Here is a 26,264-nt window from a genome sequence, read left to right as displayed (position 1 = left end):
GTGACAGGCCTAGAGTGACATCTCGCAAAAGGCTGACGGAAGCCATGACAAAAGCTAAATTTAATCTCATCTCGACTTAATTAAAACTAAATCCAATCAATACAAATACTCTCCAGTCATGCGTGTAATTAGTTTCTCTAGGACAAGCAACACTTTTCAACAATTGAAGAAAGCATCCCAATTCCCTAAGCATCTCTACCCCGAAGAATAAAGAATGGGAGATGGGTTAAACCATGGTTTTAAGGCAGAAACCATGATTAGTATCCCAATGGGAGAATCAAGCAACATGCTAAGGAAAACTCAAGTCACCAACAATGGCTTAGCCCTATGTCTCAAGTGAGCTACTAATACTACTCTATAAAGCCTTAGTAAGACCACACCTAGAGTACTGCATCCAGTTTTGGTCACCACTTTGTAAAAAAGAGACTCTAGAAAGAGTGCAGAAAAGAGCAACCAGGATGATTAGGGGACTGGAGGCTAAAACATATGAAGAACGGTTACAGGAACTGGGCTTGGCTAGTCTAGTGAAGAGAAGGACCAGGGCAGGCAGGATAGCAGTCTTCCAATATTTGAGGGGCTGCCACAGAGAGGAGGAAGGGGTCAAGCTATTTCCCAAAGCACCTGAGGGCCAGTCAAGGAATAATGGATGGAAACTGATCAAGGAGAGATTCAACCTGGAAATAAGGAGACATTTTTCCTGACAGTGAGAACAATCAATCAATGGAACCGAAGTTGCCTTCAGAAGTTGTGGGAGCTTCATCACTGGAGGCTTTCAAGAGATTGGACTCCCATATGTCAGAAATCGTGTAGGGTCTCCCACTTGGGTGGGGGGGTTGGACTAGATGACCTACAAGGTCCCTTCCAACTCTGATTATGTTTTATCTGTCTGAACTTGGTTCTGAATTCAATATTACAGGTTATTCCTTGACTTAAAAAGTTTGTTTAGTGGCCGTTCGAAGTTACAATGGCACTGAAAATCATAACTTATGACCATTTCTTACACTTACAACCATTGCAGCATGCCTCTGTGTCAAGAGTATATTCATGAACTGGAATAGAGCAGGGGTCGCCAACCTTTTGGACCTCAGGGACCACCAAACTCATAATTTTAAATCCCGCGGACCACTAATATGAATTTTGACTGACGGTGGCTTGCTGACGTTGGTGGGAAAGTCGGTCCCATATTCCAGAGCTGCAGGAGTCACAGGACTGGACACTTTGGTCATCCTGGAGCAGCTGCTCCTCCACCCGGGTGCACCGGCCTGCCATGGACTGGAGGAGCTGCTCCAGGATGACCAAAAGGTCAGTCCTGTGACTCCTGCAGCTCTGGAATATGGGACCGACTTTCCCACCAACATCAGCAAGACATTCCCAAGGCGGATTTCCCTCCCCCACCATTACCTTCCAGTCTTACCTTCCAGTTCCAGCTCGCATGGCTCTACTCAAGGTTTGTGCTCGGCCGAAGGGGGGGGCAGCAGGTAGGTGGGACACGTGGGCGGCGCAGACTTGTGTTCCCGCGCAGCCTGGATTAATTGCTTGGGGGGGGAGACATTTCTCTGTGGACCACCAAAATTTTCTCGCAGACCACCAGTAGTCCCTGGCCCACCGGTTGGCGACCACTGGAATAGAGCATGGTAACAAGGCCAGCCAATGAATAGGCATAGCAACTAAATCAGCCAATGAGGACAGTTTGGAAACTGAAACTAGATGTAGCCTAGGCGTGGCTCTATATTAAACTCTGCAGCTATGTTGAGCTCTGAGTCTGTCTATTGAAATGAAACTGCTTCTCTCCTCTGCTTGCTTGCTGAACTAAAGTGAAACTGATGTCTGTTTCTGAGCTACTGAAGTTACTTGCAACATGTCTCTGTCATGTTGGAGAAATCTACAACTGGTATTGTAAAATTTACTTAATAAGTTTATAAAGAAGTTAAATGAAGCATCAGCCACCTGTGTTTATTTTTCTGGCGCTGAATTAATGCTGCAAAACTCTGAACACTCTGGATCATGTGATCAAAATTCAAATGCTTGGCAACTGATTCGTATTTATGACGGCTGCAGTGTCCCGGGGTCATCAGGTGGTACCCTTTTGCGACCTTCCGACAACAAATTCAATGGGGAAGCCAGATTCATTTAACAACGTTTCTAACTTTTAATAAGTTCAGTGATTCGCTTAACGACTGTGGCCTGAAAGGTCATAAAAAGGGGCAAAACCCATTTAACAACTGTCTTGCTTATCTATTATAAATTTGGAGCTCACTTGAGGTCGTACGTCAAGGAATACCTATACAATATGATTAACCTGAGATTTGTTTTATCATGCAGTGGCCTCTTTTTCTTATTTTAGAAACCTTTTAAGACTAAAAACCTGTTATTAGCACTAAATCACATTATATTTTGGACTCCGGAGGTGCTGCTGCTTCTTACGTCCTCAGGGATCTTTCATTGGTTCTTAATTTAGCGTGCAGCCAAAATCTTGCCCAGCTCCACACACAGGATAGGACGTCAAGTCTATTACAAAGCAAATTAAAAAGGGGTGAATTAACTGCATAAGACAGGCAAGGTCTGGGCGAGAGAGGGCCTGGATATAAAAACATGTCAGTTGCCATTAAGAGCCGGAGTTGTTACCGATTATATTTGGGTATCAAAGAGGAAGGCAAACAGGCTTATCAGAAAGCAATCTTCTGGAGCTTTAAATCCACATGAAAGGAGGCCGTGGATATAGACCCAGTGACATTTCAAAGGGAAAAATACAGCCTCTGTTTTTGGAAGAGGCAAAAAAGCGGAAAAAAAAAAGGAAAAAGCAGAAGGGGCGTGCATAAGCGCACTATCGTGCCTACCGTCCCTGTCCTATTGTCCCCATTTATCCGTATCTATTTCCTGTATTCTTACTCATGTTTATACTTTTACCTATTATCTTGTAAGCGATTGACAAATCAAATAAATAAATACAATAAAAAATAAAATAAGGAAGAAGGAAAGAAGGGGGAAAGGAAGGAGAACAGGGAAGGGGGAAGGAAGGAAGGAGAGAAAAGAATGGAGGGAGGAGAGAAAGGAAGGGAGAGAATACCATTGCTAAGAGGTCTGTAAGGGTCATGCATAAGTGCACCATCGTGCCTACCATCCCTGTCCTATTGTCCCCATTTATTCGTACCTATTTCCTGTATTCTTACTCATGTTTATACTTTTACCTATTATCTTGTAAGCAATTGACAAATCAAATAAATAAATAAAAATAAAATAAAAAAAAGCTGCCCTCTCATTTACAGCCTCTATGAAAGCCCGAAGGAAAAGCACAGCCTTGCTTAGAATCAAACAACCATTTTTTTTATTTCCTACAATTCCCCTCAGCACTTGACACAACCCCGCTGAAGGGCATTCTGGGAAATATATAAAGGTTCACTCTGTCACTGCCAGCAACCTATGATCAGCAACATGTACATATGAGCATTTTTTTGCAAATTATATTTTGATGCTGTTCTCCAAGCAAACCGTCTTTTATATGGGGCTTAAAAGAGAAGAAATGCATTAAAAACAGCATTCCCTCCACCCAGGGCTGGCTGGTGAATTCTGGGAGTTGAAGTCCACACGTCTTAAAGTGAAAAACACTGGTTTGTGACATAGTTGGGAAGTCGCCCAACTATGGTTTGTGACATAGTTGGGAAGTCGCCTTATGTCACATAGTAGGGAAGACGCCAGGAACCTAGATAAGCCTCGACGATATCAGATAATTCACAATTGGCTCCCAACAACTTTGCTGTGCGCAGCTTCCCTTTTAAAACACTGTGTTCCCAGCTGCAGCTAATGCAGGGAATCAGGGCCCTTTCCTCCCCCATAAGCCACGCAACTCACGTTGCTCCCTTCTCCGTTCCTCCGTGCATGCCCTAGGATGAAGAAGGGGTGGGTCTGGGTCTTCCTCTGAATTCCCTCTCCCTTGCTCTACCTCTCCCTTGCTCTGCCCAGCCAGCCTTTGCCCTTCCCCAGTTTCCTCCACAGCCAACGGCGCCACACTCCCACTCCCTGTCAGCTACTGGGCATCCCCCTCTGAATTGGATTCCGACGGGCATGACACCCCGTCTAAATGAAAAGGTCTTACAAATCTTGAAATAAATCAATAAATAGATTGTGCAATCACGCCCATGTCGCCTCTTACTTTCCCTCTGAACTGCCTGCCTGATGCATCAAATCCGAAGGTCTCGGGAGCCTCCCTTGGGAGCTACCACCAGGGAAGCAGATGCCACAGCACTGAGTCATCCTCAACATCCCCCCTAAACCAACAAGGACATTTGTTTAAAATGGGACACAATCCTTCCCTCCCTGCTAAAAGGACCAGCATGCTCTTGTCCCCAGCTTATGATGCCTGCCTGGGTCTAAAGCCTGCATCCCTTAGAGACAAGAGATGCTTCCCGCCTCCAGCACCCGCCTGTTACTATAGCTACGCAAAGACTTGCAGAGCGGCAGATTTCAGGAATCTCATTGGCTCTGCAGGGAAGGAAGGATTAATTGCTTAGCAACGGTTCACTTGACAACTCTGTGACAGCGAAGGCAGAAACCCACCCTGGGAAAGGCAAGGGGCACCAGTTGGGGTGGGGGAAGAGGACGTGAGCAATGGGTTCTGGCATCCCTATCTGTACTTCTTTGTCCACGTTTCCAAGCCAGCTGCCTTTAACTGTCTATAACCATAACAGCACCTCTATAACTGTCTGGTTTGGTTCTGCAACCCAACAGGACAGACACAGATTGCAGAGGAAAATTAGGACTGCAGAAAAAACAATTACCACCAACCTGCCTTCAATCGACGACCTGTATATTGCGTGAGTCAAAAAGAAGCTGTGAAAATATCTACAGACCCCTCACATCCTGGACATAAACTGTTTCAATTCCTTCCCTCAAAACGACGCTATAGAGCCCTGCACACCAGAACAACTAGACACAAGAACAGTTCTCCTCCCGAATTAGTCTACTATAAACAAATAATTCCCTTAACACTCTCCAACTATTTACAAAGTCTGCACTACTATTACTGTTAATCTTCTCATCACTCCTTATCACCATCCCTTCCCACTTGTGACTGTATGACTGTAACTTTGTCACTTGTATCCTTAGGATTTTATATGGACTGTTTCCTAGTGTGATTTGATTGCTTATTGAATCCTATGACTATCATTAAGTGTTGTACCTCATGATTCTTGATTCTTGACAAATGTATCTTTCTTTTTGTACACTGAGGCGTTTCACCAAGCATTGTGTGTCCAATCACACTTGGCCAATAAAGAATTCTATTCTATTCTATTCTATTCTATTCTATTCTATTCTATTCTATTCTTATCCCTTATTTTATTCTTATTCAATTCTTTACTCTACTCTACTCTTTACTTAAACCAAACAGCACAAATGCAGCAGCTGTCTCGCGGCCATTCCTTCTTTGCAAATTGGCTTTCAGATAGACCATCGCTAGTCCTGGAAGTTCCAAGTCTTACCCAAGGCTATAAAAATAGAGTACCTTTCCTCAGGGAAGCGTTTGTACATTTTGGGAGAAGACATCTATTTCAAAACTGGTTCTTTTTCTCCTAAAAGTGGCCTTAATAAAAACATTATTTGCGTTTATGTGGGATGAATCGAAGAGATAGGATCCTGCTTCAGAATTGTGTTTGTCCACTATAATAATGGCAAATTTTTTTTTGTCATTTTCAAAAAGAATAATTTGGGGGCAAGGGGAGGAGGTTAGGACCTACGAGGCACATTCTTTTAGCATGCATGCTGTGTAAGTTTCCCACCACCGCATTTTTAAAAAGGTTAGAAACTTTGGTGTCACCCTTGAAGCCAGGGGTGTCCAACCTTGGCAACTTTTAAGACTAGTGGACTTCAACTCCCAGAATTTCCCAATCAGCATGGGACAGCTAGAGAATTCTGGGAGTTGACATTCACAGGTGTTAAAGTGGACAAGATTGGACACCCCTGCTGTAAGCAATCTCCCTGTGCCCCCCCCAGGGGTCAGGAATAAAAATAAATAAAAATACAGCCCCTTGGGAAGAAACCACGGTTGACCACGGCTACATCATTCCATCAAACACACATCCAATCATCGTGGTGCAAATCTTTCCCCAGAATGGCTACTGAATGGATTGACAGAGCTACAAGACGAACGAGAACTTCCACAATGGCATCAGGAAAGGCACCCGGCCGGTAAATGCTCAGCTCCATCCAGTCGCCCTGACTCCGCCCTGAATTAAGGGATTACAGGGTTGTAAAAAGGGAGTTTGTTGAAAAATATCGAGCATTTATTTATTAAGGGCGTAGACGTGTGGCAGATGTCGCGCACAGCAGGAGCCGGACAAAACAATGCAAACTCACCACTTGGGACCCAAAAACTGTGATTGAGAATGAACTGGAAATGAGACGAAGGCTTACAAACCAATCAAATCATAGTCAAAGCTTTTTCTGCCACTGGGGGGCTTCAGCCTCAACCACCCTTCCGGTGATACGGTGTATGCTGTGGGGGTGAACAGGATGCCATCCGTAGATTTTTGTGCCACCGCCATCACCACCATCTTTGTACAACAAAAGGACCCATTTTACAAACCAGCGTGGGCCAGGTTACCTAAGCTACCTTGCAACTAGGAAAGGTGAGGGGCTGCTATCCGTACATTGCCACCGACGGTTTGAGGAGAAGCTGTGAAGGCACTTCCTTAAAATGCCGGGGTGTCTTTTTCTCATTTATCTCTCTTTCGTTCCGTGCTCCAGAAATCTGCAACAAACCAAAGAGACAGGAAGTGACCTGGATGGGACATTCAAACAGATGGAAGGGGAGAAAAAAAAAACAAGAAATATCCAAGTAGAGAAATGACCTTGAAATAAAACTTATCGTGGAACTCAAGTTGATTCAGGAAGTGGGTGGTATATAGAAGTGACCTTGGGAGACAAGAGGAAGAGTAGTAGACCAGGTCAGATAAGAATGTCTCTTGGAGATTCTCAAGTCACCCAGGCCATGATGGCACTAAAGAAGTTTTTTCAAAAGGCAACTGGACTGGGTTTTTTTCCCTGAGAAAGAAGATGTTTCACTTCTCATCCAAAGAAGCTTCATCGGTTCTGGCAGAATGGCCGGGGGTGATGGAAGGATTAGTTCTGACAGTGGGAGGGAAGACTATATTTTCAGGAAGGAAATAATAGTGATAGTGCCAGACTATAAAGAAGAGGTGTATGTTCAGGCTTGCAAGATCGTTGTCCCTCTTGCAAAGTAATTCAGACAACAAGCATTTACTTAGGAGGACTATCTCTAACTTTATTGTAAGGTTACTAACAGAATCTTGCAAGTCTGAAAGTACATTTTTGCCCACCCACCCTCCGTCGCCTTTACAGCCCAAGAAACTAGGGAGGGTCTCTTCTGATACGTTTGCTATACATGATTCTTTCTGCGGGCTCAACTGCTTCTTATCTGACTGCTGTCTAGTCTGCCAGCTCTTCCCCATTTACACGGGGAATTGAAGTCCAAATAGGGTCACTAAAGGTAAAGGTGCCCCTTGCACATACGTGCTAGTCATTTCCGGCTCTAGGGGGCAGTGCTCATCTCCGTTACAAAGCCGAAGAAGAGCCAGCGCTGTCTGAAGACGTCTCCGTGGTCATGTGGCCGGCATGACTAAATGCCTTTGAAGGCGCACGGAACGCTGTTCCCTTCCCACCAAAGGGGTCCCTATTTTTCAACTTGCATTTTTTTACGTGCTTTAGAGCTGCTAGGTTGGCAGAAGCTGGGACTGGTAACAGGAGCTCACTCCATCCTAGCGGCTCTAGGGATTCGAACCGCCGAACCGACAACCTTTCTGATCGACAAGCTCAGCATCTTAGCCAGTGAGCCACCGCGTTCCCCCAGGGTCACTTAGCTAAAGTTTTGATACTTCCAACTAAGAAATTGTCCTTTAGAAAGTCGGAGACTAGGGGAGGTGGGAAAAGAGGAAGAGCTAACTTGAGCTTCTGGAGAAAGAGAGAGACGGGGCTATGGCAAGTCGGTCAAGAGGGGATGTGGTAGACCTCTTCAAATATCTGAAGGTCTGTCTTATTATAGAAGGTTTGGACTTATTCTCCAGGGGGTAAGACTAGATGGGGTGAAACTGCAAGGATGTAGATGAGATGTTAAGAAGACCTTGACCCTAAAGAGTCCCAAAGGTGCTTTTTTCCCCTAAGAGGCAACTGGACTTTCTGGTTTTTTGTTTCACTTCTCATCCAAGAAGCTTCTTCAGCTCTGACTGGAGGGTGGGTTGCATTCACACACAGTCTAAAACAGGGGTCTCAAACTCAATTTACCTGGGGGCCGCTGGAGGCAGAGTCTGGGTGAGGCTGGGCCGCCTAAGGGATTCCACAAAAAACGTTGTTAAAAAAATATTCTCAAATGTCATCAACAGTTAATGATTTCTCCCATGCGTGAACTGTCCTGAACACATGAATGGAACATTGAATGCAGGTCATGAACAGTTCCTCAGAACGTGGCTTCTCCAGCTTACTCCTTGGCAACGCTTCCTCTCACATATCTGAGCCACATCTGGCTTGAGAGAGGAGGCACTTGAGACCCTCAGTATGGCTTGAAGATGATCATCAGTAAGTCTGGACCTGTACTTGGACTTGTTAAAGTTTAGGGTGGAGAAGAAGCCACGACAAGGAACAGCGGGCGGGACTTCCTTCAGAGGTCCATTCCCCCTGCGGGCCGCACTAATATTATACTTTCATATCACGGTGGGGGCCACAGGATATCGCCCTGCGGGCCGCAATTGGCCCACGGGCCATGAGTTTGAGACCCCTGATCTAAAAGGATGCAAATGGCCAGCTCTCTGCAAGGGGTATAAATCTTTTCATTCCCCCACCATCCAGTCAGAGCTGAAGAAGCTTCTTGGATGAGAAGCAAAATGTCTTCAAAGAAAAAAAAACCAGAAAGCCCAGTTGCCGCTTGAAAAAGCACCTTTGGGACAACCATGACCTGAATGACCGACAGTCTCCATAGATGTTGACCGTAAGAGCTTTCAATCAGCAGAATGGATTATAGCAGTGGTTCTTAACCCGTGGCTCACAGACCCCTGGGGAAGGCCACAATGTCATCACAGGAGATCCACAAAGGCTTGGAAAAAAAAAAATGTTATGATGTAAATCTTAAGTCTTGAGGGCCCGTGGCCCTAAAAGGTATTTAAAGGGCGTCTGTGATGAAGAAAATCTTGGGAAACAATGGATTACGGTATTGCAGAGTATAGTTTCTTCCTCCTCACTGGTGGGCTTTCAAACAGAGGTTGGATAGCCATCCAGTGAGATTGATGTAATTAATCCTTTAGGGTACAGGAGGTTGGACTTGATGACCTCTCAGGCCACATCCAACTCTATGATTCTAATGAAATAAACTAGGCGTAACAACGCAAAAGGATAAAAGAAGCTAAGGGATCTTCTTTTTCTGTTCGAAAAAGCCAGAAAGTTCTTGTGAACTTTGAACTGCTTGTGAGGTTTATTGGTGAACCATTCAAAGCCCAGTCTAATGACAGAACAGCAGGATGAGAGGGACGTGGAGTGTCCAAAGGGGAATCCAGTCTGCCTATTGATTTCAAATTTACTCCCCTTCAGATCAATTTGGTTCAAAGGGATTTCAGCCTTCTGCCCTTTGCCCAACGCAATTAGAAACCGTGAATTCAAAAATTAAATAGCCAATTGGCCCGAAATATAAACTGTGGCTATATTTGGTGCCAAGCCATGGATTTTTAACGTGGTTTATCAAACTAGTCGCATCTGTACTGGTTTATACAACAGGCAACAAGCTATACATTGCATTATCAACAAGGGTGGGATTCTACCGATGTTAAATTTGCACCTGGCATCTGGTTTGCCGAATCGGTATTTGAACTGATCGGCTGGACTTGCCTACCCCTCCCCGAGTCTCCACGCGGCCCATTTTTCAATGCAGGTAAGTGCAGGGTCTGCGCAGAGGCACTGGGAGGGGGAAAAACAGGACTTCCGGAAGTAACAGAAATCACAAAACGGGCTTCCGGCTTCCAGGTGGCCTCCAGAACCTGGAGGAGGCTGTTTTCACCCTCCCAGAGGCCCAAGGGAAGCCTCTGGACCCTTGGGAAGGTGAAAAACTTCCCCCGGAAGTTCTGGTAGGCCACGCCCACCATGGCCACACCCACCCAGCAACTGGGCAACGAACCGGTTGCTGGGATTTTTGACTCCCACCCCTGATTATAAACCTAAATGGCTGGGTCTGCATGATGCACTAGGCCGGCATCTCCCGTTCTTTGCAACTTTTAAGGTGCATGGACTTCAACTCCCAGAATTCCCCAGCTGTCCACATGCACAGCCACTTACAGAATACCCCAGCCAGCAGGATTCTGGGAACTGATTTCCACACATCTTAAAAGTTGCAAAGTTTGGAAAACACTGTACTGCAGTGGGCCCCCAAACGCTTTAGGCCACCAAGGGGCCGGTTCCATGGAGAAAGGTTTTTCCGTGGGCTGGAGGGGCGTGGTATTGCATGCTGCCTGGATCCTTTGGGTGGGGCTATGCTTGTTTGTGTGGACTGGTTGCTGGCATGCTACGGACTGGTGCCAGTCCGCTGACCAGGGGTTGGGGACCCCTGCTGTACTGTACTAAACCAAAAGACAAATACATTCTCTTATGTGGTGGAATGTAGTCTGGATTCCCAGGAGGGAGGGGCTGCATCCCAGAGGACCAAGAGACAGCTACATTGTTTGACTGGGATAAAGAAGAGTCAAGAGGACTCCTCCCTAGAACTTCTCACAGCATATATATATTTAAGGATAGCAAGAGCACTTAAGACATACAGTATATATTGCCCCATTTTGTTTTATAGGACAATGTCAGCTTATTGTCCCCAGCAATCCGGGTCTTCATTTCATCGACTTCGTAAGGATGGAAGGCTGAGTCAATTTTGAGCCCCATCAGGATCGAACTTCAGACTGTGGAGAGTTAGCCTGCAATACTGCACTCTAACCACTGCACCACAACAACTCTATGATTATTAATGATGCAAGCAGTTTGCTTCAGTTTGGCAATATTTCTGTCTTTAGGTGAGGAACAATAAAGAAAACCATTTAGAAGCTCTGCTTGTGGGGTTGTTTTTTTTTGGGAGCCTGACACTTAGGATTTTTTAAGTTTGAACTTAGCCATAGAGAGCTGTGCGCTAAACTGCACCCATAAACAAGTTATTATCGAAGGCTTGAAATCCAAACATCTCCTAATCCAACTTCCATCTTCGATGAGACTTAAGAACATACTAAGACTGGCCAACCTCGTAGGATTGTTGTATAAAGGTTATGTTCAGATTCTATACTGAACTTGAAAAATTGCTAACCTTCCCTGGGATGTTGGCTAGCTCTTGATATGGAGACAGGCTGGGGGTGTGAATGAAGAACCAAGCATTTTCCTGCTGGATTATTGCCCTGTTTCTTTATGGATTTGTCATCTCAATCTTAATCTCCTCTTTCTTGAAGATGATTTGGGTTGGGAACTCAAGCTGGGTCAAGTCTGCTCAGGCGTAGGAAGCCCCCCACAACCCCCCCCCCCCAAAAAAACACAAAAAACCCAGAAAATTAGAGCCAATCACTTCTGCACTATGGCAAGGAACACAACCTGGACCAGAAGAGGAAGTTGACTCAGAGGAGACCTGCTTATAAAGTCACCTAGCAGGAAAGAAACTTCACCTATAGCTTAGCTATACCCAACAGTGACGGAAAAGAATTCTCTGAAGTCATCCAGTCTCCACCGTCCACCACAAGTGTTGTGCCAGTCACGTACGACGCGAGGGGGCTAATCAGGTAGAGGACACTGTGAGCAATCTCTGTCTTGTTCCCGGTCCGCTGAAGGGGAATGTTCTTGAAGTAGTGGTTGGATTCCAAGTTGGGTGGAACTAGAACCAAAGAAAAGCACAACGTTGGCCCATGTTACGAAGAAACAGGAGTGTGGAAGGACATCACTGGTCTCCACAGGGTGTGGCCCAAAAAAATAAGATGGAGGCCACCACAATGTCATTATTAGTGTTAGGCAATCCTGGAGAAAAAGGTTGGTGCTGTGAGGCGGTTGTCTCCACCTTTTTGAGTGTTTACACTTTTTAACCCTGCAATGGTGCAATCCTACCTTTTAATTCTGTTTTTGATGTTATTCTTATTTATGCCTTTGTAAAGGGAGAAAAGCAAAGGGAGAAAAATCTTGAAGGCTGACATCTAGGTTCTAAATTAAAAAAAACTAAACTCCAGGAATAGTCCTTATTCCACACTTCCTCAACATTCACTTGCCCCTTTCAAGAGCTGCTCTCTTAGAAGACCTACCTGTTGTCTTAAAAGCTACCTCCGAAGCTTTCTTAGACGTTACCTTACAAGCTGTCCTCAGTTCAGAAGACTTACCTAAGCGACGGTACCCCTCTGTGCCAGAGATGGGACCAGGGGCGACACTAATCACTCTAATTCGTTGGGGCCCCCATTCCACAGCAAGATGCTTCGTCATAGCCTCTGTGAAGACAGAGGTGGGTTTAAGAATACTCAGAACAGCCTCAGGGAAGCCCAAAATTAGAACGATAGAGGGTTTCAGGATACGAAGAAGTCTATTTCAGGATTCAAACTCCCTTTTTTTTTTTGAAGGAGGAAGAGAATATGGCTCACGAAATGAAGGCATAATTTAGAGATACCGTTAGAAATATAAGTCACCTAACAGGTATTTGGGTTAGAAATATATAAACCAGGATAAACATTTTAGTACTATATCTTTAAGGGAATGGAAGAGCATGCAATTGGGTGTGGTTTCTCAAACAGCCATAAGATGGAGCCAGAAACCTGGGTTGTTTAGTCTTAGTCTCAGAAGAGAGTGTGTCTGAGTGAGTATCTCTGTTTCCTTCTGTTGGAAAGTATTGCCGTTCCTCCATTTCTTCTAATTGATTGATATTACTGGATTTAATGTAAGTCTGATACTGAACTGTTTTTGACACTGGAATTTGATATTTGGATTATCCCTGGATGAAAACTGACTGATTTTACCTGTGAATGACTTTGGGCTGCCTATGTTGGACTTTGCTTAAACCTTTATTGAAAGTAAAACTCTACATTTACTGTACAGTGTATCTGTGTGCTGTATGTGTATTATTCCAACACTACTCTCTATACGTGTCCCTGTATGCGCTCATTCTCCTAACGGGGAATTACCTCAACAGATACCCAGTCTTGGTCCTATCAAGAATGGGAACATATATTCTTGGGCCTTGGGCTACACCTTCTTAAGGTAGACAAGGTTGGAATGAAGAACTAACTTGATTTAATTAATACTTCATACTTTCCATGTATTTGGCAGCAGCTAAGAAGCCCTGGAGTTAGGGTGTTAATCATGGATTCTCTCAGATTGCTGTGCAGAAGAAATAAGCAACCAATGGTGGCTTCCTGCACACAGGAAGGAAAAGTCCATGCCATCAAAGTCTATCAACCAAAAACGTACTCAAAACTAAGAGGATGTGTTCTCCAATTCCCAAAAATTTCAGCTAAATTGGAGTTAGTTCTCAAAGGAGATTCTTACCCTGATATGGCTAGGTCTACTGGAGGGAGTGGCTATTGTCGTGGCCCGCCAGTGGCCAGCAGAGCTGGCAGTAGACTCGGACAGTGAGAAGGTTGGGGAGGAACCTGGGCCAGTCCTGGAGTCTGGGAAAGGCTCTGATGAGGACTCTGCGTCGGAAGCAGAGATGGGGCCAGGGCCGTCTGACAGTTATCAGCTGCCTTCGGAGTCAGAGATCAGTGGGGCAGAAGAACAGCTGGAGCCTGTTCCCAGTGTGCGCATGGGCAGAGCTGCCAGAAGAAGGGAACAATTAAGGAACAAGGGTCAACTCAGGAGTAAAGGCTCAGGTGGATAGTGAATGGCCCCTCCCGTAGGAAATAAAGAGAAGCGAAAGGGTAGTGTTTGCAGGAGAGAATTAGTTCAATTCATTAGAGTGAATATCTCTTCCTGACTTCTTGCCAAGTAATTGCTGCTACAGTGTGGCATTTGGGAGCTATCTGCCTGGCAACTCTCCAAGGTCTGTCGTAATGAAATCTCATGAAAGGCTATTTGCCTGGACTTTGCTGGAAGGGAAATCACTTTAACCTAAATAAAAGGGGTTTTTTATCAGGACGAGGAGTCTGCCTTATGATCTTGGAAAGCCTAGGTCAGAACAGCTATAATATGCCTTCCTGAGGATCCACCATCTTCAGTGAGGCGAGAAGCCCTCAACCTTGGACAGAGCTACCAGTGAGAAGAAGAGGAGACACGGAGGGCTTGGTCCTCATACCTACGGCCGCCTTGGCGGTCCCAGCATGCATCTGGAGAGCTTGGCCTCTGTAGCTGAGGGTCGCCGTGATGTTGACAATGACGCCGCCATTTTCCTACGTCAATAAAGCAAGCAGCAAAGTTTGGGTCAACGTCAAAAGAGTTCATAGCCCACCCCTTGTGGCATTTAATAAAAAAAAAATGGCTAATGGCTAATTGAAGCCTCACCTCTCTCAGCGTGAATTGTCCAGTCAGGGACACTCACAGAGGAATAAAAAAATGTCAAGATGGGGCCACGAGTGGAGGGATTCACTTCACAACCATGACAAAAAATGTTGTAGATGCAGGTACGGCTGACTTAACTACCTACTTTCCAACAGAAATTCTGGTCCCGATTGCACAGGTAGTCCTCAACTTACAACCACAATTGAGCCCAAAATTGATGTTGTTAAGTGAGGCATTTGTTAAAGTGAATTTTGCCCCGTTTTATGACCTTTCTCGCCTCAGTGGTTAAACGAATCACTGAAGTTGATAAGTTTAAGCCCCCCCCCCCCGGTTGTTAAGTGAATCTGGTTTCCCTATCCAAGGTTGCCAGAGGGGAATCACGTGCCTTTGGGACCTAGCAACAGTCATTAGTACAAACCCGTTGCCAAGCACCCGAACTTTGATCACAAATCAAGTTTATTACAAAGACCAGAGACCAGAACAAATAAAAAACACTCCAGGAATATCCAGTTAAAAATTCTAAAATATAGTAGCATGTAACAGATAAAACCTATATTAAAAAAACACAATTTGGCATTCAATCTGTCAGTTATACATGGCCTAACTATTACTATAATATCAGTCCTTAAACGGTGAGGCCCGTAGTCATTCAATACTAAAAATGCAAAAGTAAGGCAAAAGGTTTTGCTACATTCGTTGTGTAAAACAGCTAGGGTGGATTAATCACGTGTTTCCCACAAATCCCCAGTGCTGCTGGATCTGAGTTTTGATCACGTCACCGTGGGGATGCTACAACAGTTGTAAATGCTCCCAAGTCACCTTTTTCAGTGCTGCTATAGCTTTGAATGGTCACTAAACGAATGGCTGTAAGTCAAGGACTGCCTGTACAACCGAGAGCCTCTTAAAGGTTCCCCTTGCACATCCGTGCTGGTCATTTCTGGCTCTAGGGGGCAGTGTGCTCATCTCCGTTGCAAAGCCAAAGAAGAACCAGCGCTGTCCAAAGACGTCTCCGTGGTCAGGTGACCGGTAGGACTAAACGCCGAAGGCGCAGGGAAACGCTGTTCCCTTCCCACCAAAGGGGTCCCTATTTTTCCACTTGCATTTTTTACGTGCTTTTGAACTGCTAGGTTGGCAGAAGCTGGGACAAGTAATGGGAGCTCACTCCGTTACATGGCACTAGGGATTCGAACTGATGACCTTTCTGATCGACAAGCTCAGCGTCTTAGCCACTGAGCTACAGCATCCCGTGGCAGAGCCTCTTACCTGAAGACATTTCTCATACAGGACTTTGGAGACATTGAAGGTGCCCAAAGTGTCAATTTCGACCACAGTTTTGTAACCGTTGAACGATAAAGAGCTAGCAGGACAAAGGAAGTTTCCGGCAGCATCTGAAGAACAAGACCGTGAAAAAAGGAAAAAAGACAGACAGTGTGTGACTTACTGGATTGCAATCTTAAGGCCTGAATTCGTATCTTCTCAACATATGGAAAGTACCACCACAGAAGCTGTTGCACATGATGATATCCTGATAAACACATCCATTATTATTCGAATTTGATGGATCCTGCAGGTAGGGAGCCATGTTTGAAATTAAACTAGATGCAATATCTGGTCTAGTGGCCAAGGAGTTTGCTTATCAATAGGGAATTCAACCAAAAATCAGCCTAACACTTGCATCATGAAACTAGGCATTCTAACAGGGGTCTCCAACCTTGGTGACTTTAACCCTGGTGGACTTCCAACGGCTGGGGAATTCTGGAAGTTGAAGTCGCCAAGGTTGGAGGCCCCTGCTCTAGCGCTTCTCAACCTTGACAACTTGAAGAGGTGCGGACTTCAACTCCCGGAATTCAATGCCGGCTGGGGAATTCTGGGAGTTGAAGTTGCACACCTCTTCAAGTTGCCAAGGTTGAGAAGCACTGTTCAAAGAGACGTTGGGCTGAGGTGGGTGTCAACCCTAATCGACCAATTATACAACATCCAACGTTCTTGACTCTTGAGACAAAGCTTCCTTGGGGTTGGATGGTTGTTGGATGGCTGTTCAACAGATCTTTTAAAGGTAAACATGGGATGCAGAGGATCTGTACGAATGAGTACACTGGGCCATTTATGAATTCGACTACCAGAACCTTTCCAGCACCCACAAAGATCACCCTTCAGGGACCACCCATTCCTGGCTTCAAGCTTGCAGATGGGGAGAACTTCCAACCTCCAAGAGGATCATCAAACCCTCACTGTTAACTAGGATGTCGATCTTCTCAAATTCTCGGAGGGCCTCGTCCACAGCTGCTGAAATGCGTTGAGGTTGCCGTACATCAAGGGAGACAGGCAGGCATCTCTGGCCAGTGGCTGCAGAGAGTTTCTTGGCTGCCTGTCGTGGAAAATAAAAAAAACAAATTTGGGCGATCAGACAGCGGCCTGGCAGGAGACACCAGAAAAGAACAAGATCACATTTCAAAATAGCAAATTGGCCCTTCAGATCAACACTGGCATGGGAAGAAACATGCCCTATTTTTCAGAGATGTTCAAAATGTTTTACTGGCTAGGTTAGCCTGCCATTCTCAGCCAGGCTGCATTTATCCAATTTTGACTGCATCCATCCATCACTCTCCAGCTCATTCAGAAATTAACACAGGCTTACAGTCTATATTGGGCTGACGCGCCATACAAAATCAAAACCAAACAGTCATAACTACAGTCATGCGGGAAAGTAAATGCAGGCAATTCTCATTTAATGACCACAACTGGCATTGGTCATTAAGCAAAGTGGTCACCGAACGAAACTATGCCGTGCTTACGATCTTATTTCAGCTTTCAGTTCCTTGACAGACCTGCCAAGGCGGTAAATGGAAGGATAAGTCATAAAGTTACTTTTTCATCACCGTTGCAACGTCAAAATAGTCAGAAAATGGGGAAACTTGTAAATGAGATCTACCTGTTACACCTCCTTGAAATTTTTTATTTTTTTCAACGTATTTCACTTAACCTGATTGGAGTGGCGCGGTGGCCTAGAGGTGGAGCTCTTGCCTCACAATCAGGAGGCTGTGAGTTCAATCCTAGGTAGAGGCGTCTCTCTGGACACACGGAGAATAGATCTGCTGAACAACAGGAAGGGCATCCGGCCATTCAAACACTCTGCTAGCTCCATTCAGTTGCCCAGACTCCTCCATCCCGCAAGGGATTATGGGGTTGTTAAAATAAAGATGATTTCATTTCACATGATCCTCCTCCTACAATATCTGTTGACATCCAGAATCCTTCCCCACTGGTCAAGATTGGCAATACGTAGAAGACCAACTGATTTCCATGTGTATCATAAGGATCAACCAGAAACTTTAACTTCCCTCCTTTAAGAAAATTAAAACTATACTTGCACTGATCAGCTCTATTGATCTCCCAACTGGCAATGTTTTCTTTCTTTATTTTTGCTGCTTAGAAAAGGGATAGAACGAGGTGCCTTTCCAAAAAGGGTTTTTTAGCAGCGTCCACGCACATGCCACAATAGCTCCAGACAAATATAAATAGCATTATAGTTATTAAACATTAACCCAACCACAACCTAATCTAAGTCAGTGTGTTTCTCAAGCTCAGCGACTTTCTGTGGACTTCAACTCCCAGAATTTCTCAGCCAGCATTTTGAGAGGTGAAGTTCACACATCTTGAAGTTGTCAACTTTTAAGAATTTGCTAATCCACATTCAGGGCCAATGGACCAATCAGAACCAATCTTTAAAGACCTTCCAAAACAACCATGTCTTCCTGAAACTTTGGAAGACCACAAAAAAAGGGGAGTCCTTTTTGCTTCACCGAGAAGCTACTAATATCCCAAATGGGACAGTAAAACTACAAGGATCTCGCAGCCACTCACCTCCGTCAACCGTTCGAGGTTTCTGCTGGCAATGACACACTGGCAACCGTGTCTAAAGGAAAATTTCCCAAGATCAGACAGATAAGTCAAGGAATGCAAAAAACGTCTTTCTTTTTTACTTAAAAAAGTTTTAGGGTTTTTTTGTTTTTTTAAAAGAAGTGCAAAAGCAAACATTTGGGAAACTACAGGTGAAACTCGAAAAATTAGAACATCATGCAAAAGTTCATTTATTTCAGTAATGCAACTGAAAAGGTGAACCTAATATATGAGATAGACTCATTACATGCAAAGCAAGATAGTTCAAGCTGTGATGTGTTATAATTGCGATGATTATGGCTTACAGCTCATGAAAGCCCCAAATCCACAATCTCAGAAAATTAGAATATTGTGAACAGGTTCAATATTCTAGGCTCAAAGTGTCCCACTCTAATCAGCTAATTAAGCCATAACACCTGCAAAGGGTTCCTGAGCCTTTAAATGGTCTCTCAGTCTGGTTCAGTAAGAATCACAATCATGGGAAAGACTGCTGACTGGGAGAGGAGGAACGGCCGACAGGGAATGGAAGTGTGGCTCTGGAGGTTTGGATGAGGCCGGGGAAGGGCAGAGGCCGGCTGAGCAGTCAGAGGAGGACCCAGGCCCATCCCCTGTCCATCCTAGGGCGCCAGGGAGGAGAGGATAAGGGAGACATGGTCTACTGGGGAGGAGGGGGCCTTGACCCTCTTCATGGGCTGCAGGTGTGACAACTGAATAAGAGTTTGGACCTGCGTACTGGCGAACGCTGGAAACAAATCATGTAAATATCTCTAGTTTATATTTCCTCTCTGAGTTTGGCGTCCTTCCCAGTGTGTGTTATCTGTGGACATCCTCCAGCCCTTATCTTGCCTGGTTTGTGTTGTTTTTTACTCTTTATAATTTAAACGGCATTTCCTCCTTCTTGTAACTGCTTGTGGGGGAGTTTTTTGTCTCCAATCAAGGATATTCGGAGCTTGGAAGCAAAGTGAAGGAATAAAAGGGGCTTCACCTGTTTTCTGTGACTGTGTTTGTTTTGTACCCCACCCTGGGTCATCACATTAGATATGTCTAATCTAACAAAGGAAAAGACTAGGGGAGATATGACAGCAGTTGTTCCAATATTTGAGGAGCTGCCACAGAGAGGAGGAAGGGATCAAGCTATTTTTCAAAGCACCTAAAGGCCAGACAAGGAATAGTGGATGGAAACTGAACAAGGAGAGATTCAACCTGGAAATAAGGAGGAATTTTCTGACAGTGAGAACAATCAATCAATGAAACAGTTTGCCTCCTGGAGTTGTGGATGCTCTCAAAAACAGACTGGACAACCCTTTGATCAGAATGGCATTAGTTTTGTTGCCTTAAGCAGGGGGTTGGACTAGAAGACCTCCAAGGTCCCTCACAGGCTTATGATTCTACGTTCTATGAAAAAAAACCACTGGGAAAGCAGTGGGAGATGCTGTCTTCTCAACTGAGAAGAACACATTTGTTTGCCAGAAACAAAATGCCAGCCCTCCTGCCATGGAAATAACAGAAGATAAAAATATGCCAGAGCCTTTTGTTAAGATCACATCTAGACCGCAGAGTCCTGGCTGAAGATCCCGCCAGAGATCTGCTATCCATACCTCATCAGGATCTCAGCGATGCGGAATCCAATTCCGGAGCCGCCGCCTGTGATGAAAGCCACTTTTCCTCTAGAAAAATCAGAAGGAGGAGACGTCTGAAATCAGGAGCTACCAACACAGTTCGCTTATTGATATCCTTATTTATTTGCCGCCCCAAAAACTCTGGGTGGCTCCCAAGTGAAGAAGCGTTAAACACTAGGAAAGAAATGCCAGAATTCACAAAAAATAATTTAAAAAAAGGAAATTGAATCATATTCTTTATTACACATTAGTGACTCAGACTAATGAAACTTCAAACCTAGAAAGGAGAAAAGGAGAAAGATGGCAAAACCGGACAGGAATGGCTTTTAGAAGCGGAAGTATATTATTATTAGATTTGTATTGCACCCTTTTTATATAAAACTCAAGACAGGGAGCATACCCAATGTTGTTGCCTACTTTCCCAGAACAACCACCCTGTGAGGTGGGTTGGGCTGAGAGTAAGAATGGCTGGCTCAAAGTCGTTCAGTCAGTTTTCATGCTAAGACAGGATTAAAGGTCATTGTCTCCTAGCGATTGGCTCAAAGTCACCCAGCCAGCTTTCATGACGAAGGCAGGTCTAGAACTCCCCGTATCCTGGTGATTGGCACAAAAGTCACTATTTAATGTAGGCCAGCATCTTAACCATCTCACTAAATTGGCTCTCGTGTTTCACTTGACAGGTGAGGAAATATAAAGGTAGTTTTAGCAATGCAATGCTGGTTTGCTTTTCTTTCAGCTGCAGACCAGCATAAAACCAGTAACACTGAAGTAAAATGAATCTGATAAAATAGAAAATTGCTGGCTGTCTTTGGTTTAGAGACTGCCCTTGTTTCGCAACCGTTGCAATTATGTCAGTGATGAAGAAATAAATTTGCAACCTATGCCTGCACTTACAACCTTGGGAGGTCTGTAAAGCAAAGAAAAGCAGATCATAAGCAAGCAATTCTGCTTCACTTAATGAGAGTAGTAGGTCCCAACTGCCGTTGCTAAATGAAGACTGCCTATATATCCTGTCTTTCTTTCCAGGAGCCGTAGGTAGCTTTCAGGGGAATCTCTATTGGTCTATCCCCACAACATCCCTGCAAGATAGATTGGACTGATAAGCATTTCCTTGACTGGCAATAACCCTGAATCTGGTTTTCCCAGTCCTTAACTACACCAGCTCTCTCCTAGCTAACTTGTATTTTAAACAAACAAGGTGGGAAAAGGCAAAACATTACAGGAGGAAAAGAAGAATTAGAAATGACATGATAGCAGTATTCCAGTACTTGAGAGGCTGCCACAAAGAAGAGGGGCTTAAATTATTCTCCAAAGCACCCAAGGGCAAGAAACAATGGATGGAAACTAACTAACCAAAGAGAGAAGCAACCTGGAATTAAGGAGAAACTTCTTAACAGTGAGGACAATTAACCAGTGGAACGGTTTGCCACCAGAAGTTGCAAATGGTCCATCATTGGAGGTTTTTAAGAAGACACAAGACAGTCACTTGTCTGAAATGGTCTAGGTTCTCCTGCTTGAGCAGGGGGCTAGATGACCTCCAAGGTCCCTTCCAATTCATTCCAAGTCATTCCAAGTCATTCTATTCTATTCTATTCTATTCTATTCTATTCTATTCTATTCTATTCTATTCTATTCTATTCTAATTCTATTCTATTATTTATTCCTATTTCTATTCTAATTCTCTATTCTGCCCAACCAGGTTTACAGGAACCTTAAAGAGACCTAGCACCTTGGGAATGCTTACTTGAGGATGTCAGGCTGGAAGACATATGAATATTCTGGAAGACAGTCATCTGTGTCCACATCAGGAGGAGGTTCACAAGCAAAGCCCGCATGAGCCATGGATAGCTAGCTTTTAGAGGAAGCACGGCAGGCTCACAGCCAGTCCTGAGATGGGGAGAAAACCCACAATATGATGATGGTTCGTTACACAGTCAGCTAGATGATTCAGAGTAGAATTGGCGTTTTTATCCAGCGAGAAAGCTCTTCCCAAGGATCTGGGATAGGCAGATGTGGATGTTTGATGGTGTTAAGAGGTATCATTGCAGGAGTTAAGCAGTTCTGAGTAAAGCTGCCTTTTGCAATTGACTGAAAGTGAATTTGTCAATGCTGAAGGTGTTCAAATGGTGTTCCAGATGTTCTGGGATTGCGCCAGTGGTGGGATTCAAAAATGTTTACTATCAGTTCTGTGGGTGTGGCTTGGTGGACGTGGCTTGGTGGGCATGGCAGGGGAAGTGTCAACCCATAAAAATATTTCTATGGTCTTTTTAGAGTTGCCAACAGAAAGTGGGGGAATAGAATAGAATACTTTACTGGCCAAGTGTGATTGGACACACAAGGAATTTGTCTTGGTGTAAATACTCTCAGTATACATAAAAGGGTACATTCGTTAAGAATCAAGTATCATAACGTACAACACTTAATGATAGTCATAGGGTACAATCAACAATCAAATCATACTAGGAAACAGTCAAGTGGGAAGGGATGGGTGATAAGGAGTGGTGAGAAGATTAACAGTAATAGTAGTGTACACTTTGTAAATAGTTGAACAGTGTTGAGGGAATTATTTGTTTAGCAGAGTGATGGCTTTCAGGAAAAAAATTGTTCTTGTGTCTAGTTGTTCTGGTGCGCAGTGCTCTATAGCGTCGTTTTGAGGGAAGGAGTTGAAACAGTTTATGTCCGGGATGTGAGGTGTCTGCAAATATTTTCACAGCCCTCTTTCTGACTTGTGCAGTATACAGGTCCTCAATTGAAGGCAGGTGGGTAGTAATTATTTTTTTCTGCAGTCCTAATTATCCCCTGGAGTCTGTGTCTGTCCTGTTGGGTTGCAGAACCAAACCAGACAGTTATAGAGATGCAGATGATAGACTCAATAATTCCTCTGTAGAACTGGATCAGCAGCTCCTTGGGCAGTTTGAGCTTTCTCAAAGGGGGAGAGCAGTGGGCAGCTTACATTCCATAAATGTTTTCAAAGATAGTTTCTAGGTGACTGAAGTTTCTGCCACACAATATTCTAACTGGAGATTATGATTGATGACTCTTGGCTATGGATGTGTCCCACTGGAGAATAGGAATTACGATACACCCAGGCAGTGCTGGCATGTTTATTCCTAATAAATCTTTTTTAAGTTTTGGAAGTTCAGCTCGAGTCTCGTGATTTAAATGGGTAATAACTGCCGGAGCCCTGACAGGAAAAATACTGCAAAACCTCTATTCCCACCCTACTCCAGGGGAAGGTTACTGCAAAATCCTCATTCCCTCCCCACCCCACTAACCTGCTTTCCAGCTCATTTCTCCTGTGCAGGACAACCAAAAAAGACCCAGCCAATCAGCCGGGACTCGGGAGGCGGAGAATAGATGGGGAGGGGCCAGTCAGAGCTGGTATTTGCTGGGTCTCCGAACTCCTCAAAATTTCCGCTACTGGTTCTCCAGAACTGGTCAGAACCTGCTAAGCACCACCTCTGGAATGTGCCCAATGCACCTATTATTATTGGTACCACCTTTGCTTTCTTTTGCTATAGTTGTTCTATTTCTATTTGCAGACCTTTGTGTTTTGAGATCTTCTCTTGTTCTTTCTCTTCTCTTCTGCTCTCCAAGCACTGCCACATCCACGAACTGGACTTTTTTCGTCTTTCTTAACCATTGTTATGTCTGGGGTGTGACGTGGCAGGTGCTTGTTGGTCTGAATTCTAAAGTCCCAGATCGCCTGAGCTTCTTCATTTTCTCTGAATTTCTCTGTCATTCTATTGTTCCCATTATTAAATTTATTTGCCATCCATCTCAGGGTTCAAGGCAACTCTGAGTGGCTAGAGTCATGCTGGTGCAGTAGTCAGAATGCGGAATTGCAGGCGGACTCTGCTCACTGCCAGAAGTTCGATCCTGACCAGCTCTTGGTTGACTCAGCCTTCCATCCTTTCGAGGTGGGTAAAATGAGGACCCAGATTTTGGGGGGAAGAGCTTAGAGAGGGCCATAAAGCACTGTAAAGTGGTATATAAGTGTAATTGCTATTGAGGACACCACCAGAAACAGGTGTAAAAAAGTTCAAACTTCACAGCCCTCCAAATCCATTACATCTGCCTCGTTTTCAAGGCAGAAAATAACAGATAGATTCTGCTCCAGAGATCAGCTACTGCAATGCCAAATTGGTTTGGTTTGAAGGGGGTAGAGGAAGGAAAATCGAATTTGTGCCTGCTGTCTCTTATCTCCCATTTCTTTCGAAACTCAAATACAAACTTTGCAGTGAGTAACGCAGATCACAATTCTCACCCAAACTGGCTTTTGAGCCCAAACAGATGCTGCTGCTTTAACATTGGGGAGGGGGGGGGAGTTTTACAAAATTCTTGTAAAAATTAGATTTTCTCTCCCTTTTGGAGGTCTTGGGGGAAATGCATGGGGAAACTCCAAGAAGATGAATACTTAAGGGAAAAGGATTCCAAATTCCACCTCTCTGCACAACAAAAACCTTCCCCCCCCTCCCCCCAGTTTGCATTAATAGGAATGTTGGAGTCCTAGAGAAGGAATGAATGGAGAAGGATCTACCCAGGCATTGAACTGAAGGAGAGAATTTGATGCAACGGGTTTGTTGTTGTTGTTTGCAAGACTGACACTGGCAAAGCAGTCAGGGCGGTTTGAGCAGCTTTGCAAAGAAGGAAAAGATCCAGAAATTCAAATTGAAGTTGAATACTTTAATTAAACCCACAAGGAGTTTGTCTCCAGTACAGAAGCACTCATGCAAAGCAACAGAAAGAATAATAAAAATAGAGACGTTGTATATAATAAACATTTTAGGTCTATATTCGACCCTCATCGCAAAGCAAAGCTCTTTGGGCTTCCCCCAAAAGACGAGGGGCCCCAAGAGCGAAAAAGTTTAAGAAAAGCTACTTTGACAAGATGAAGCAGCTGTTGTTCCCAAGAAGGCATTGCAGCAGCTGGGAAATCCCCCTATTTTTGCACCCCCAAATCGATTTCCCTGGGGGAGGGCAGCCCTGCCCCTCCCCCCCTCGGCTAGGATCATAAGGCTGGCCGCCCCTCCCACCTCGCCCAGCTGATTGGCAATTCAAGAGAGGACGAGATTTCCCCACCAGCGGAGGGCGCCAGGTTGCAAAAGCTTTTCTGAGCCCCGTTCCCGTTCTTGCCCTCTCGCCACCCCCACCCCCCTCGAGGCCCCTGGGTCGACACCCCACATGCAGTGGGGAGACAGGGAAAGGGGGAGAAACCCACCCTGGAATTGCACGAGCCTGTTTCGAGCTTCCTTCCCCAGAAGATAAATGAGCTGGGGACTACAACTCCCCTTATCCCCGCCCGCGGTTGCAACAGACAGTGGGAGTTGCAGCCCCCTCCCCCACTCCAGCACGTACAAGGGTTGCAGAGGGTTGCAATTGGGGGTGCTCTGGCCCACTCCTCAATTCCTCCTCGGTATAGGCGCCCCTCCAGCAATTCCGCTCCCTCCAACTCACCCTCTCGTTTAAAGCAGCTTCTCAGCAGAATTGAGCTTGCTCTCCGGTGCGCCTGCGCGCTGGGTTGAACCCCCCCAAAGCATGCCGGGAATGGTAGTTCCTTGTTTGGAAGACTAGGAGGCGCTCGGTTCAATGGGACATTCTAGGGTTGGTCGTTCTCTTGTTGGCAAAAAGGATGCTTTGCCTGGAATCCTATTGGGCAATCTCTTCATTGGACTTAATTTAAAAAAATAAAAGGAATATTCATGTGAGTCTGTGCGTCTTCTTTACTGCACAACGGGCTGACTTTGCTTTTCTAGGTTGCAAAAGGTACAAATTTGCTAATCTTTTTTCTATGGAGGTTCTCAAATCAACCAGGTCACGGCTGGCCCAAAAGGCAACTGGACTGTCTTGGTTTCAGTCCTGTCAGAACGGAAGAAGCTTCTTGGATAAGAAGCGAAATGTTTTCAAGGGGAAAAAAAAATAAGGAAGTCCAGTAGTTGTCTTTTGGGAAAGCACTTTTGAGACAATGCTGATCTTTTTGCTTGCGTCCTTGGCCATCAGGAGAACACCTTGGTATGGACAGAGAATTGCTCTACTCTTGGTTTTCGAATGCAGTCTGAGCTTGAGGAGGAGGAGGAGGAGGAGAAGAGGAAGAAGAGGAAGAAGAGGAAGGAGGAGGAGGAGGAGGAGAAGGAGAAGGAGAAGGAGGAGGAGAAGGAGAAGGAGAAGGAGAAGGAGAAGAAGAAGAAGAAGAAGAAGAAGAAGAAGAAGAAGAAGAAGAAGAAGAAGAAGAAGAAGAAGAAGAAGAAGAAGAAGAAG

At 44.8% G+C, this 26,264-nt stretch overlaps 1 protein-coding gene across 2 annotated transcripts; it reads right to left on the bottom strand.

Moving 5' to 3' along the window:
- Nucleotides 1-6,256: 6,256 nt before the first annotated feature.
- On the bottom strand, nt 6,257-25,517 carry DECR2 (2,4-dienoyl-CoA reductase 2). 2 transcript variants are annotated; one of them, XM_087973236.1, is made up of 10 exons: nt 25,464-25,517; nt 21,751-21,893; nt 19,986-20,054; nt 18,352-18,403; nt 16,720-16,855; nt 15,751-15,875; nt 14,285-14,378; nt 12,384-12,488; nt 11,676-11,890; nt 6,257-6,732 (listed from the first exon to the last, which is right to left on the bottom strand). In XM_087973236.1, exons 2-9 carry the CDS (start codon nt 21,846-21,848, stop codon nt 11,685-11,687), a joined length of 885 nt encoding a protein of 294 aa, XP_087829362.1. In that variant the 5' UTR covers nt 21,849-21,893; nt 25,464-25,517; the 3' UTR covers nt 6,257-6,732; nt 11,676-11,684. The 2 variants fall into 2 exon arrangements, with proteins under 2 accessions (XP_087829362.1, XP_026536557.2); XM_026680772.2 differs by having other exon boundaries at nt 6,257-6,745; nt 11,685-11,890.
- Nucleotides 25,518-26,264: the final 747 nt, after the last annotated feature.

This window comes from Notechis scutatus, chromosome 12, assembly GCF_049901735.1.
Source record: "Notechis scutatus isolate UNSWTSFEM ecotype Mainland chromosome 12, rNotScu1.2, whole genome shotgun sequence".
NCBI classification, from domain to species: domain Eukaryota; kingdom Metazoa; phylum Chordata; class Lepidosauria; order Squamata; family Elapidae; genus Notechis; species Notechis scutatus.
Note: the sequence above shows the minus strand (reverse complement) of the source record. Positions and strands in the feature narration are given on the sequence as shown.

Coding starts and splice junctions, on each gene's coding strand:
- DECR2 (XM_087973236.1), bottom strand. CDS start 21,848: ATGGCTCATGCGGGCTTTGCTTGTGAACCTCCTCCTGATGTGGACACA. Junction 18,404..19,985: donor ATCGCTGAGATCCTGATGAG/GTATGGATAGCA, acceptor ATTTTCCTTTAG/ACACGGTTGCCAGTGTGTCA. Junction 14,379..15,750: donor TGTATGAGAAATGTCTTCAG/GTAAGAGGCTCT, acceptor TTATTGACGTAG/GAAAATGGCGGCGTCATTGT.